This window comes from Pomacea canaliculata, linkage group LG12 (assembly GCF_003073045.1).
Source record: "Pomacea canaliculata isolate SZHN2017 linkage group LG12, ASM307304v1, whole genome shotgun sequence".
NCBI lineage: Eukaryota > Metazoa > Mollusca > Gastropoda > Architaenioglossa > Ampullariidae > Pomacea > Pomacea canaliculata.
Genome location: NC_037601.1, coordinates 94,966 through 106,585, shown reverse-complemented (window position 1 = coordinate 106,585; position 11,620 = coordinate 94,966). Strand labels below are relative to the sequence as shown.

The 11,620-nt window shown below is 42.1% G+C and overlaps 1 protein-coding gene across 1 annotated transcript in view; it reads left to right on the top strand.

The window, feature by feature from the left end:
* Nucleotides 1–1,652: 1,652 nt before the first annotated feature.
* The window catches only part of LOC112577056 (scavenger receptor class F member 1-like), a 38,916-nt gene continuing 28,948 nt past the window's right edge, over nt 1,653–11,620 (top strand). Inside the window, exons 1-4 of the mRNA XM_025259968.1 lie at nt 1,653–1,847; nt 2,155–2,373; nt 7,910–7,999; nt 8,313–8,456. Coding sequence (XP_025115753.1) covers nt 1,820–1,847; nt 2,155–2,373; nt 7,910–7,999; nt 8,313–8,456 — 481 coding nt within the window. The 5' untranslated portion in view covers nt 1,653–1,819. The remainder of the gene's footprint in view (nt 1,848–2,154; nt 2,374–7,909; nt 8,000–8,312; nt 8,457–11,620) is intronic.

Genomic DNA, 11,620 nt, shown 5'->3' with positions numbered 1-11,620 from the left:
ACCACTCTCTGCTCCTTCATAGACTACACACCCTCTACGGGATTTCTGGACCTGGTATCTCACTGAAAGGTCGCAGACTTTGTTTGTTGTTGGTCAAACATCTCGCCCTTCTCCACTTTCTTGTGGCCCAGTACTCGACCCAGTTCTGTTCATTCTGCATACAAATCATTTCATCCTGCATCCACTCTCACAACGTTTGTCATCAATCACATGCTGATGACACACAACTGTACTGCTCCACTCCACCTGCTGAATCTCACTCTGCTACCAGCGCCATAGAAGTCTGTGTCAGCGATGTCAAGGGCTGGATGGTAACAAACAAACTGAAACTCAACGATGATAAAAATGGAAGCCCTCCTGTGCTCGAGAAGAAGAAATCACTCATCGCTCGTTTGTCCGCAAAATCACATCAAGATGGGCAAAACCAACATCACCTTTGCATCATCTGAGATTCACTGTCACTGTCAACATGAACCTTGATAAATAAGCTACATTTGTCTGTCAGTCTGTCTTTTATGAGCTACCCAAGATTAGCGCCACATTCTGTCTACGCGCGCTATCAACACTCTTGTCTGTGCCTTTGTTCTTTCTGGGCTTAATCTCTGCAACTCCTTGCTTGCTGGCTGCTCTGTATACCTTCTTCACACACTCCTTGCTTGCTGGCTGTCCTGTATACCTTCTTCACACTCCCTGCTTGCTGGCTGCCCTGTATACTTTCTTCACACACTCCTTGCTTGCTGGTTGCTCTGTATACCTTCTTCACACACTCCTTGCTTGCTGGCTGCTCTTCACACTCCCTGCTTGCTGGCTGCCCTGTATACCTTCTTCACACACTCCCTGCTTGCTGGCTGCCCTGTATACCTTGTTCACACACTCCTTGCTTGCGGGCTGCCCTGTATACCTTCTTCACACACTCCTTGCTTGCGGGCTGCCCTGTATACTTTCTTCACAAACTGTAGAAAGTACAGAAGTCTGCTGCACGTCTGGTGCTTAGAGCTAGAGAAGGGACCACGTCACTCCGCTACTTCGTTTTCTGGACTGGCTTCCCATCCGTTCTGGAATTCACTCGTGTCAAACTGTCCGTCTGTGTTTTAATTTCTTTGCTGACACCTGCCCTGATTATTTCTGTGGACTGCTCTTCGCTTACACCCCAGCTACACAACTCCGCTCCTCGTGTGATGATCGTCTCCTTACTCTTCCTGTCACCACAACAACAACATGTGGACACAGGATGTTTAGTTATTGTGCAGCCAAACATTGGAACTCTCTACCTTTCCATACCCGCCACCTACCCACTATTGAATCCCTTACACGCACCTCTTCATTAATCATTACACCTAACACCTTTATTCATCATCAGTACTGTTGTTTATCTTTCCGTCTTTCTTGTGCTGTTTGTTTCTTCTTCTGTCTCTCGTATGTTGCCTATATTGCGTATTCTTGTTGTTAAACGCTTAGAGCATACTTCTTAGGAGTGTCAGTATGCGCTATACACATTTGCAATAATTATTATTTTAACGTGTTTTTTCGTAGGTTTCAATAGTTGCAGTGATGTTGCAAACAGCTGAGTTACATTATGTGTAAGATGAATAAAATGCGTGTCAACATTTAGCAGATCTCCTGATACAGTGTGCTTTGTGTTGCAGGGAACGTCGCTCCAAACAGACCCTGCTCAATAGCTACTACTGATGGCGTAAATTGCACTAGGGTTTTCGATGTTGAAAAGAACACATGCGTCGAAACGCGCTATGACCAATGCAATACTACCACTAATTCTTCTATCATCGTGATTCTGAAACACAGCTACATCATTCACAAAATGGTCGTCTACCCAACACCTGATAATCGTAAGAATCAAAATATTAAATACAATACAATAAAGTACAATAAATTTAGTCTGGGCTATGACTAGTTGTTTCCTTTGCTGTGATTATGCTACTGAAATGTAGAATTCTAGTCAGCTGTCACGTGGTTTGTACAAGCAGATGCGCACAAAGACATTGTGTAGTGTGGTATTCCACTGTTTGGCAGGCAATGGCAGCATGCGCTGTAGTGTGGCATGATGTCTACTTGTATGTTGACGTGTGTCTGTATGCATGCATGTCATTTTTTATAGATTTACTTCTGTTATTTAATGTTGATGTATTTTTACAGGTATAGACAGAATGAATAATGTTCAAGTCATTTTCGATGGTCAAATAGTCGATACACTCCAGCAACCAACAGGAGACAACAAACAGGTCATCGTGAATATAGACAAGAGAGGGCGTCGAGGGACAAAAAATGTTACTCTCTATAGAGAAGTAACAAAAAAAGACCATTGTGACAGCGGGGCCTATCCGTCCATGGCCCTCTGCGAGGTGGAGATTTACAGTAAGTTGACTGTACAACATGCCATGCATTCTTACCATTTTCCTTTGGCACTTACTCCAGCCTTCTTCACACACACACACACACACTTGGTATGTGCTTGAACCTGCTTCTAATCCTGAGTCTGCTATAAGGTGATGTGACTCAGATACATGTACACACTACCATGATATTTGTTGTAATGTCTTCATTTATATTTAGGTAATTACATCTGTGGCAATCATCTAAAGGCCAGGTACCTGCAGAATTTTTTTTCTTTTCACGTGAAAGCGCGGATTTTTTTTGTATCAGCTATTTAGCCCTTGAATGAAGTTTTAAAGAATGGTGATACTTCACTTGTCACACTATCGGTTGCCATGAAAACAATCCAAAATGGCGCCCAAAAAACATTTTAAAAAGCTTATAACTTCGTCAGTTTTATGGGTAGAATTAAAATTCTAATTTGAAATAGTTACCTAAAAGACAGATCTACATTTCGATGACAAAGGATTTTGCAAAATCGTCTTAGTTTTTTTAAATGAATTTTTTTGGTAAAATGCGGTGTTAAATTTTAAGAAATTTTGATTTAAAACGATATAACTACCAAGCTACTAAATATTTCTTCAAAAAGCCCTCATAGAAATGTTTAAATTTGTATGAAAAAAGAAACTCAACCAAATTGCAGGTCTATATCTCTTGTCGATCCAAAGTTATTTCTTTTTGAAGTAAACAGTCTTTAACCAAACTAAGAAACTGAGAAAACGAGGAAAGAAAAACTGAAAGCTTAGTATCTACTAAACTACTCAATATTTTTTAAAAAGCTCTCACCGAAATGTTTAAATATGGATAAAGAAAACTTCAACCAAATTTTAGACCTGTATCAAATGTCAGAGCATCTACTGAAGTAGCAGCATTAGTAGGAAACACTCTCATCTTTCTTAGCCTTCAGTTGCAGGGTGAACATCAACATATAATGAACACATAATTCTTTCATTAAAGAAATTATTTCAAAAGCTGATAACCTATTCATGAAATCTAGAGATACATCATTGAGTGCACCAGAATTTGTGCAGCTGCTCATGTCCTGTTCCTCTGTATGCTAGGATTATTTTATGAATTACCTCTGTAGTCACATGGATTAAAGATGTTTGACTTTTGTGGCTAGGTGGTTTCTTATTTTCTGTCAAAGACTTCTGGGAAAAGCACCAGTTGTCTGGCCTTTTAGGGGGCTGACAATGATGTACTCTCTAGACACTGAATGGCTACAAACTTGACTAGATAGCAGTTTTCATTCTGTTTGTCAGGAATGTTGTACATAATTGTCTTCACACATTCTGTTTGTTTACATTTGGTTTGAGTAAGACAATCCAGCGCCCCCCCCCCAACCTTTGTTATCTGTGCAAATGATGTAAAGCTCTGTTTCCTTACATTCCAGACAAAGTACAGTGGAACCTTGGATAACGAACTTAATCCGTTCTGGAAAGCTGTTTGTTATCCGAAATGTTCGGTATCCGAAATAATTTTTTCCATAAGAAATAAAGGAAATAGATTTAATTGGTTCCCAGCCCCTGTTGACTCGCTAATATTTGAAAGTTACAGGCTATATATATATAGGTATTTGTTTTAATGAGAACAGTTATAATGCAATATAAATGGAGTTAAATAAACATAAAGACATTAACGAAAGCATTTAAACATCAGAAAACTTGCCGTTTTGACGGCGTGGTTGGAAGCAGGCGTGGGGAGGAAGGGGTGGAATTACTGCTTTGATTCCCCCTCCATGAGCACACGTGACATAAAATCGGGGGAGACTTCCCTTTTCTGTAGCTCTGAGTTTAAAGGAAAAAACTTGTCCAGTGTCTGCTCCTTCTGTCTTTTCGTAAAACTCTTCGGTAATACGACATCACATATCTGACAGACGCATGCCACCTTCATACTTTGAAATCATTACCTCACTACTATTAATTGCTCTTAATCTTCTTTGGAGCCATGATTGAGGATTGTCTTATTAAAATAAAGCACAAAAATCACTAAATAAGAAGGATGCGCATAGATAAGGAACGACTGATCGTAACTGTGTCTCGAGCGCGAATGATGACACGCTGGTCGGTCACGTGTGGTTCACGTGGCTGTTTGTTATCCGAAATTTTGTTCGCTATCCGAGACAAATTTGTAACGTAATTTTTGTTCGTTAACCGAAATATTCGCTATCCGAGGCGTTCGCTAACCGAGGTTCCACTGTACATAAATAACTAGCATTGCAAGTTCACTCAAATTTGTAAATGTTCACATCTAGTCCTGATTACTAGCGAGATTTGCAGAAGAAATTAAACTTGGCTATATTTTCGAGACGATTACCACATGACTGATGGTGATTTCGACAGCTGAGTTCGGTTCACTAAGTTACTTTTTTTAGCTGCTACAACGGTCTAAGAACGCCAAAGTGGTTTTTATTCCCACGTGGTATTTTGAGAAGAAATGAGAGTCTGATAGGTACAGTGAGCATTTAATACATAGTATTAATGTCTCAGAAAGAAAATATCCCAGAACTAGCTTTGAGTTACTGTCGACATTTGCTTACTTCCGGAAGCCATGGCAATCAGGTGACTGACAATGACAACGACAACTTTATTGGTCCCAAACATGCAAAGGTGTTCTAGTCACAAAAGTAAAAGCTCGAAATAAAAATAAGAAATAAAGATTAGTTAATTTAGTTTATTCCTTGTTGCTCTCTTGAGGAGCATAGGGCCGCAACAACACCTCGCCAGCGGACCCGGTATAGGGCAGCCCCCTTCACTTGGGCCCAGGTGGTTTCTATGTCCTTTGCCTCTCTCTCTACTGTTCTTTTCCAAGTCTGCTTTGGTCTCTCAACTCTTCTCTTCCACTGAGGATTTCAATCAAGTGCCTGCTTGGCAATGGTGTCAGCTGGTTTGCGCAGGGTGTGTCCTATCCAGCCCCATTTGTGCTTTGTGATGTCTTGGCTGGCAGTATTCTGGTTGGTTCTTTTCCACAGGCAGCTGTTGGAGATCTTTTCAGGCCATCTTATTCCCAGAATATGTCGTAGGCATCGGTTGGTAAAGGTCTGGAGCTTGTTGCAGATGGTGTTTGTCATTCTCCGGGTTTCAGAATCATACAGTAGGACTGCCTTCACATTGGTGTTGAAGATGCAGGTCTTATTGCTGAAGGACAATGTTCGGGAGTTCCAGATGGGGCGTAGGCTGGTGAAAGCATGCCTTGCCTTGTTGATGCAGCTTTTGATGTCATCATCCGCTCCATCGTCCTTGTTGACAATACTCCCCAAATACCTGAAGCGGTCTGTTTCTAGGATGTTCTCTCCTTGAAGTTGGATTAAGAGTTGCTGCTTGTTGTTGATTCTCATCACTTCGGTCTTCTTTCTGTTGACCCTTAAGCCAGTCTTCTCCACTTCATCTGCTAGCTTTCTCAGTTTGGTTTGTGTATGTTGTTGCCGATGAGATAGGAGAATAATGTCATCTGCGAAGTCCAGGCCCTCTAGCTCTTTGGTGAACGTCCACTGGATCCCGGTGTTGTTGTCTTTCGCATAATTCAGTCTATGACCATCAGGAAGATTGTTGGTTATAATATTCAACCCTGTCTTACACCGGTCTTCACTACAAAAGGTTCGGTGAGTTTTGAATTGTGAATAACTTGGCAGGACGAGTCTTCGTACAACCCTTGAATGATGTTTATGAGCTTAGGTGGAATGCCGTAGTGCAGCGGTTCTCAACCTTTTATTTGTGACGCCCCCCTGACGAACAAAGGTACGTCCGCCCCCCCCCTCCCCTTAGCCACACAATGTAAGCTAATTTCACTAATACCAGTATAAGAAACTTTTTTAAAATGACCACCTTCGCGCCCACCTTGTAAGCACGTCGCTTCCCCCCCCCCAAGGGGCGCGCCCCACAGGTTGAGAACCGCTGCCGTAGTGGATTATCAGCCTCCAGATGACGTCCCTGTCTACACTGTCAAATGCCTTCTCGTAGTCCACAAAAGTTATGTAGAGGGAGGACTGCATCGTTTGTTATGGTCCCTGGAGGTCCCTGATGGGTTGCGGCCCATCATACCAACACACCTCTTTGCCCCAGACTTCTCCTAGATAGAAGGAGGATGTGGCCCACACCATCCAACCGGCTGGTCATGTATTGCCCTAGCTTTGCTTGAAGGCTGCGGCCAGGTTCAATATGGTCTTCATATTCGGAAGGCCAGAGTATATTCCTGATGTATCCCTGGTGGGAGCCTGCTGGAAATGCCGTAAGTGGTACTCCTCGGTTGCATCCACTTGCTGGACTCCGTGGTGAGTGGAGTGCAGGGAACGAATCATTTTCGTTTTATTATAGCAAAAACAAATCCGAAATTGGGGGAATGATGTCGTGAGGATAAAGTTTCATCTGACTACGAGAATGACGTGTGAGATGCTGTTAGAGAAAAGTCAGAAAAGCAGTAGAGAGGGCATGACTCCGCTTTCATGTTGTGGAGGGTGCCGAGTCGGCCCGGCCGCTCTCATCACTCTTCCCCTTTCTTTGCCATAGACAAGGGTTTCGAAAATGTTTCTACATGTTTTGCTTCCATAAAGTATCTTCGCACTGAATAGTTTGTGGTCCACTGCAGCACCCAGAAGGCTTTTTAAGCCCTTCGCAGATGGGACGGTAAACATTTTGTTGACCTTCCCATCACGGTGACCGAACACAGAACCCTCAACTCAAGGCACGTCATTGGGTGTCCTGATCTCTCAGGGATAATAGAAGTTGACTTTGTCAGAACTGACATCCCAGGGGGTCACAGCTATCCGGAGTCCACACTAAGAAAGATGAAAAGTCAACACCAACTAACACTCTTTTTCTCACATTCCCAGTGGACAACTCTTGACGGACTCTAAAGACTGTGGACGAGCCGACAGTCAGTCATGCAAGAAACATAAGCGTTATCAAACAGATGAATCTATGAGATACAAACATGAAATAAGTTCACAGATAACCAACTCAGTAGTGAGTAAAACAGTACTCTTTGTAATGCAAGATTTGTTTAAGATATTGGTTATGAGGCTGTTTGTAAAGGCTTTGAACGTAGACACAGTTTGAAGAAAAAGAGGGAGCGATTTCCTGTGTGGCCTGAGAAGGAGAAGGAATTTCTCCTTTTTGATGTAGGGCACAGGGAGAAAGACAACACAAGCAGACCGAGAATACTGACTCGGGTGATAGGGCACCATGAGGTCAAACAGATATTCTCGGTTATCAACAGCTATCAATAATAACAGAGAATACTGGAGCCAGATTACAGTTTTTGTGTAAACAACTGTGTGTGAATATTAGTGTATCAATTATTGTTATATTTCTACTTATTAATGAGACCAATGCGAGTGTTGGTGCAGGCAGCGCCGTACGGACTAAGGTGATCCCAGGTAATGTTGTATAATGGTGAAACGTAGAATAATGGGGCTTCTGTTTGTTGGATGTTTATATCAGTACGAACTACTACTTTCTTATTAATTTTTTCTGTTGTATTTTACCGATATATATATATACCAAAGAGTGGATGGTTTCAGCGTGCACTGCAGGGAAGTGGGGTCAAAGTTGTGATCAACAGTGTGGTGATCAGTGCCCAGAGTGCAGAGACAACGCTAGCGATTGCCTAGGTAATTGGTTTTATTTTTAATGTAACGTAATTGAAATACATCATAGTGTCGATGTAGAATTATGTAGTTATTGCATGAAAACAAAATTAGAGTAAAATGTTAACAACTTGTTATTTTGTTTAAAAAAATCTTTAGCGACAAATGACAAACTGTTATTTTCTACACCTCATAACTTCGTGAGGTTATTGAATTAATTGCTTTAGTGCATTTCTGAAAGTACAATGCAATTTTGAAAGCATATACTTACCATTAAGTCTTTATCTGTCAAGACAGGCTTTCTTATAATCTTTGGTCGCACACGTCTCGTTAACAGAATGTAAAGAGGGATTTTGGGGAGCAAACACCTGCGCCAATAACTGTGGTCAAGGGTGTGAGTCCGGCAATTGCAGCTTCGCAAACGGAACCTGTCAATGTCGAGAACCACAGCAACAACACTGGGCGCCTCCAAAGTGTGAAAGTAAAACTACATTTATAAGAGAAAAAATAACCTTTTCGTGCATCACAGAACTAATACTAAACGACTTTAAAAACACAGTCACGACCCTTCACGCCCCACCCCGACACACACACACTGACGATCTGACGTTTAGCTAAGCAGTGTTCTCAAATAACCTTTATCTTACTGTTAGCTTTATTTACTGCGGCCTACACATTTGACCCTTGACAAAGTTTATTGTGACGAAGATTTTGAGGTTTAGGCGATTGTCTGTCTAGAGACCCTTCTTTATTCAGCCAATGCCGAACTGGGACAAAGTGCAAGACAATACACAGACAGTAATAAATGATTTCCTGTGTGTAACTGTACACTAAATATCTTGCTTTAAGACAACATACCACTGAAATTTTCAGTCTAAATAAAACATCTACGTTTACATTGAAAAATGTACATGTGTATGTAAGAACTTACCATTAACTTTATGTACTTACAATTTAGGCAAAATATTACTGAAGGTTGTTTTTCCTCCTGTACTCCGGTGAAAGTACGATGATGCATGCTTTACTTACAGCTTAGAGAAAATACATGTATTGCTAAAATAATAGTTTTTTTATCCTTAAACTCAATTTGAAAGTGTTATAGTACATGCGCGTAAGCAGAGACTGAGGTCAGAGGAACAAGATTGTTACTAATCTCAGCTTTACATCATTGGCGAATTCCTCTCAGAAACTGCAGGAAAAACGTTCGTTTACTTTAAAATGTTGCTACATTACACACATCATCTGTGAACTTCTAAGTTATCTGATTGCCAGCTCTACAATAGTCAGTATAACAGTAAATGGCCGCGCAGTTATCTTCAGGTTTTGGTAGTGAGGTGCAAAGAGTAAATCGTCGATAAATTATTACTTGATTACCGTTCCTGCAAATGTATGTTCTAATATCTTGTGCTTACTTTCCTCTTTCCAATATTTGTCTATGTAAAGCTCAAAGAAACTGTTGTCTAATTTTTACCTCATGATCAGCTACAGTTTCTACAGTTTAACGAGCAAATCGCGCTGTCCCGGGGTGCGTACTGTCCTTTTAGACACTCCTCCATCAGCCGCCCATAGCCATGCTGTTATACTCATAGAATCCAAGTGGAGAAACTGAATGCCGTGCGTTCTTGGTGTTCTTGTGCTATCTCCATCTGGTGATAGCCGCTTTTCAAGTCTAACACAGTGAAGTATTTTGCAAAGTGTGTCAAGTAATTCTTCATAACTCTTGGCAAGGCAGAGGAGTCCTCAATGGTGCGTGCATTCAGCTGTCTGTAATAAGTGCATTGTCTCAGGGCGCCATCTTTCTTTTTCACCCACACCACATTGGAGGACCATGGCGAAAGCGAACGATGAACAGTGTCATTGTGTAACAACTGTTGCAAGCAGTCTTTGACTTGGTCATGCCTGCTTGGTGGAATCCGGCGATGACGCTCTTTGGAAGGCGTTTTCTTCGTTAAATTGATTTCATGTTCCCCCCTGGTCTTGTGTTCTGTCTCTGGTCTTGTGTTCTGTCTCTGGTCTTGTGTTCTGTCTCTGGTCTTGTGTTCTGTCTCTGGTCTTGTGTTCTGTCTCTGGTCTTGTGTTCTGTCTCTGGTCTTGTGTTCTGTCTCTGGTCTTGTGTTCTGTCTCTGGTCTTGTGTTCTGTCTCTGGTCTTGTGTTCTGTCTCTGGTCTTGTGTTCTGTCTCTGGTCTTGTGTTCTGTCTCTGGTCTTGTGTTCTGTCTCTGGTCTTGTGTTCTGTCTCTGGTCTTGTGTTCTGTCTCTGGTCTTGTGTTCTGTCTCTGGTCTTGTGTTCTGTCTCTGGTCTTGTGTTCTGTCTCTGGTCTTGTGTTCTGTCTCTGGTCTTGTGTTCTGTTTCCGCGCAGCAATCTCCTCCTGATGCGAGGCCACGTCGCCGCACATCCATTGCTGGAGATCTTCCGTGTCGTCTGCTTTCGGCGCTGCTTCCAGTTGTGTGAAGGCCTCCAGCAGGCGACGTCCGCTGTCAGAAACTTTTTCCATCCTTCCTTCTGATGTTGCTTCAGTCAAGCGATCGCCTTATGGTAGCCCCCAGACGGTGACCTACCACACGGCTGACACTCGCGTTCACTCTGTAAATAATGCTTGAACGCGTGTCCGTAGGCTGTTGGAAGCTCTTTATTACGGTGACAGCCTGCTGGCCACCTGAAGGATTTATCTAAGACAGAAAGTAGGTCCGAGCACAGACTCAGTCAACCGGGCTGCTGGTTGGCGATGACTCGCTGCGTCCTTCTCTCAGGCTGCTCTCTCCCCTCTCGTCGTCGTCGTTGTTGTTCATGTTGTTGTTGGTGATTTTTTTTTTTTAGGGAAAGTTCTTCTCTCTCGCAGTGATTTGGCACTGTGTGTGTGTGTCACTGTCTTGTGCCGCCGCATGTATTGTCGATTTTGTTTGTGCTCTCTTTATTTGTTGGTGATTATGTTTGCCGAGTCTGTTTAGGTGGTGCACTGTGCTGCTGCCCTTTCGTTTTCCTTTGCTGGTACTCTCTAACTATGCCTGTGTGTTCTGCCGTGGTGGTGTATGCTTTCAGTTTGTTCTTGTTAGTCTTAGTTTTATACGGCTTAGCGTCTCCTTCCTGTGGGTGTACATCTCTCTTTTTAATCTAGTTATCTTTTGTCTATCAGATTAGTCTAGAGTTTGTGGCTTGTTGCTACTGATGCCACTAATGACAGTGTATTGTGCCACAGCTCTTTTGGAGGGTTGAGGCAGCTGTTAAGGTTTAGTGCCAGTCTATATTTGTGTAAGAAGTGTTTTAGTTCTTCCCTGTCTAAGTTGTTTTCATTACACTCTAGCAGCCCATGTGTGGTGCTTAATCCATCCCCACAAGCACATGAAGTGTGGTCCTTGTATCTTGTTAGATACTCTCCATTAAGCCTCATTCTGGCTAGTTTGCTTTGTTCATACCTATTGGACTTGAGGAACTTCATAGTGTCCCCAGGCCTGTCATCTATTAGTCTTTAGAACTTGTGGACATTGACAATTGTAGAAACATAGAAATCAGCATGAGGTGCTTCAGAAAATATTGAAAAAAAACAGCTTCACGGCATAAAATAATATCTTGAATAAACATAATCTAATACTTTTAGACACTTGTTATGAGGGAAAAGAAATATGTATCATTTCAAAGTCGTTCAC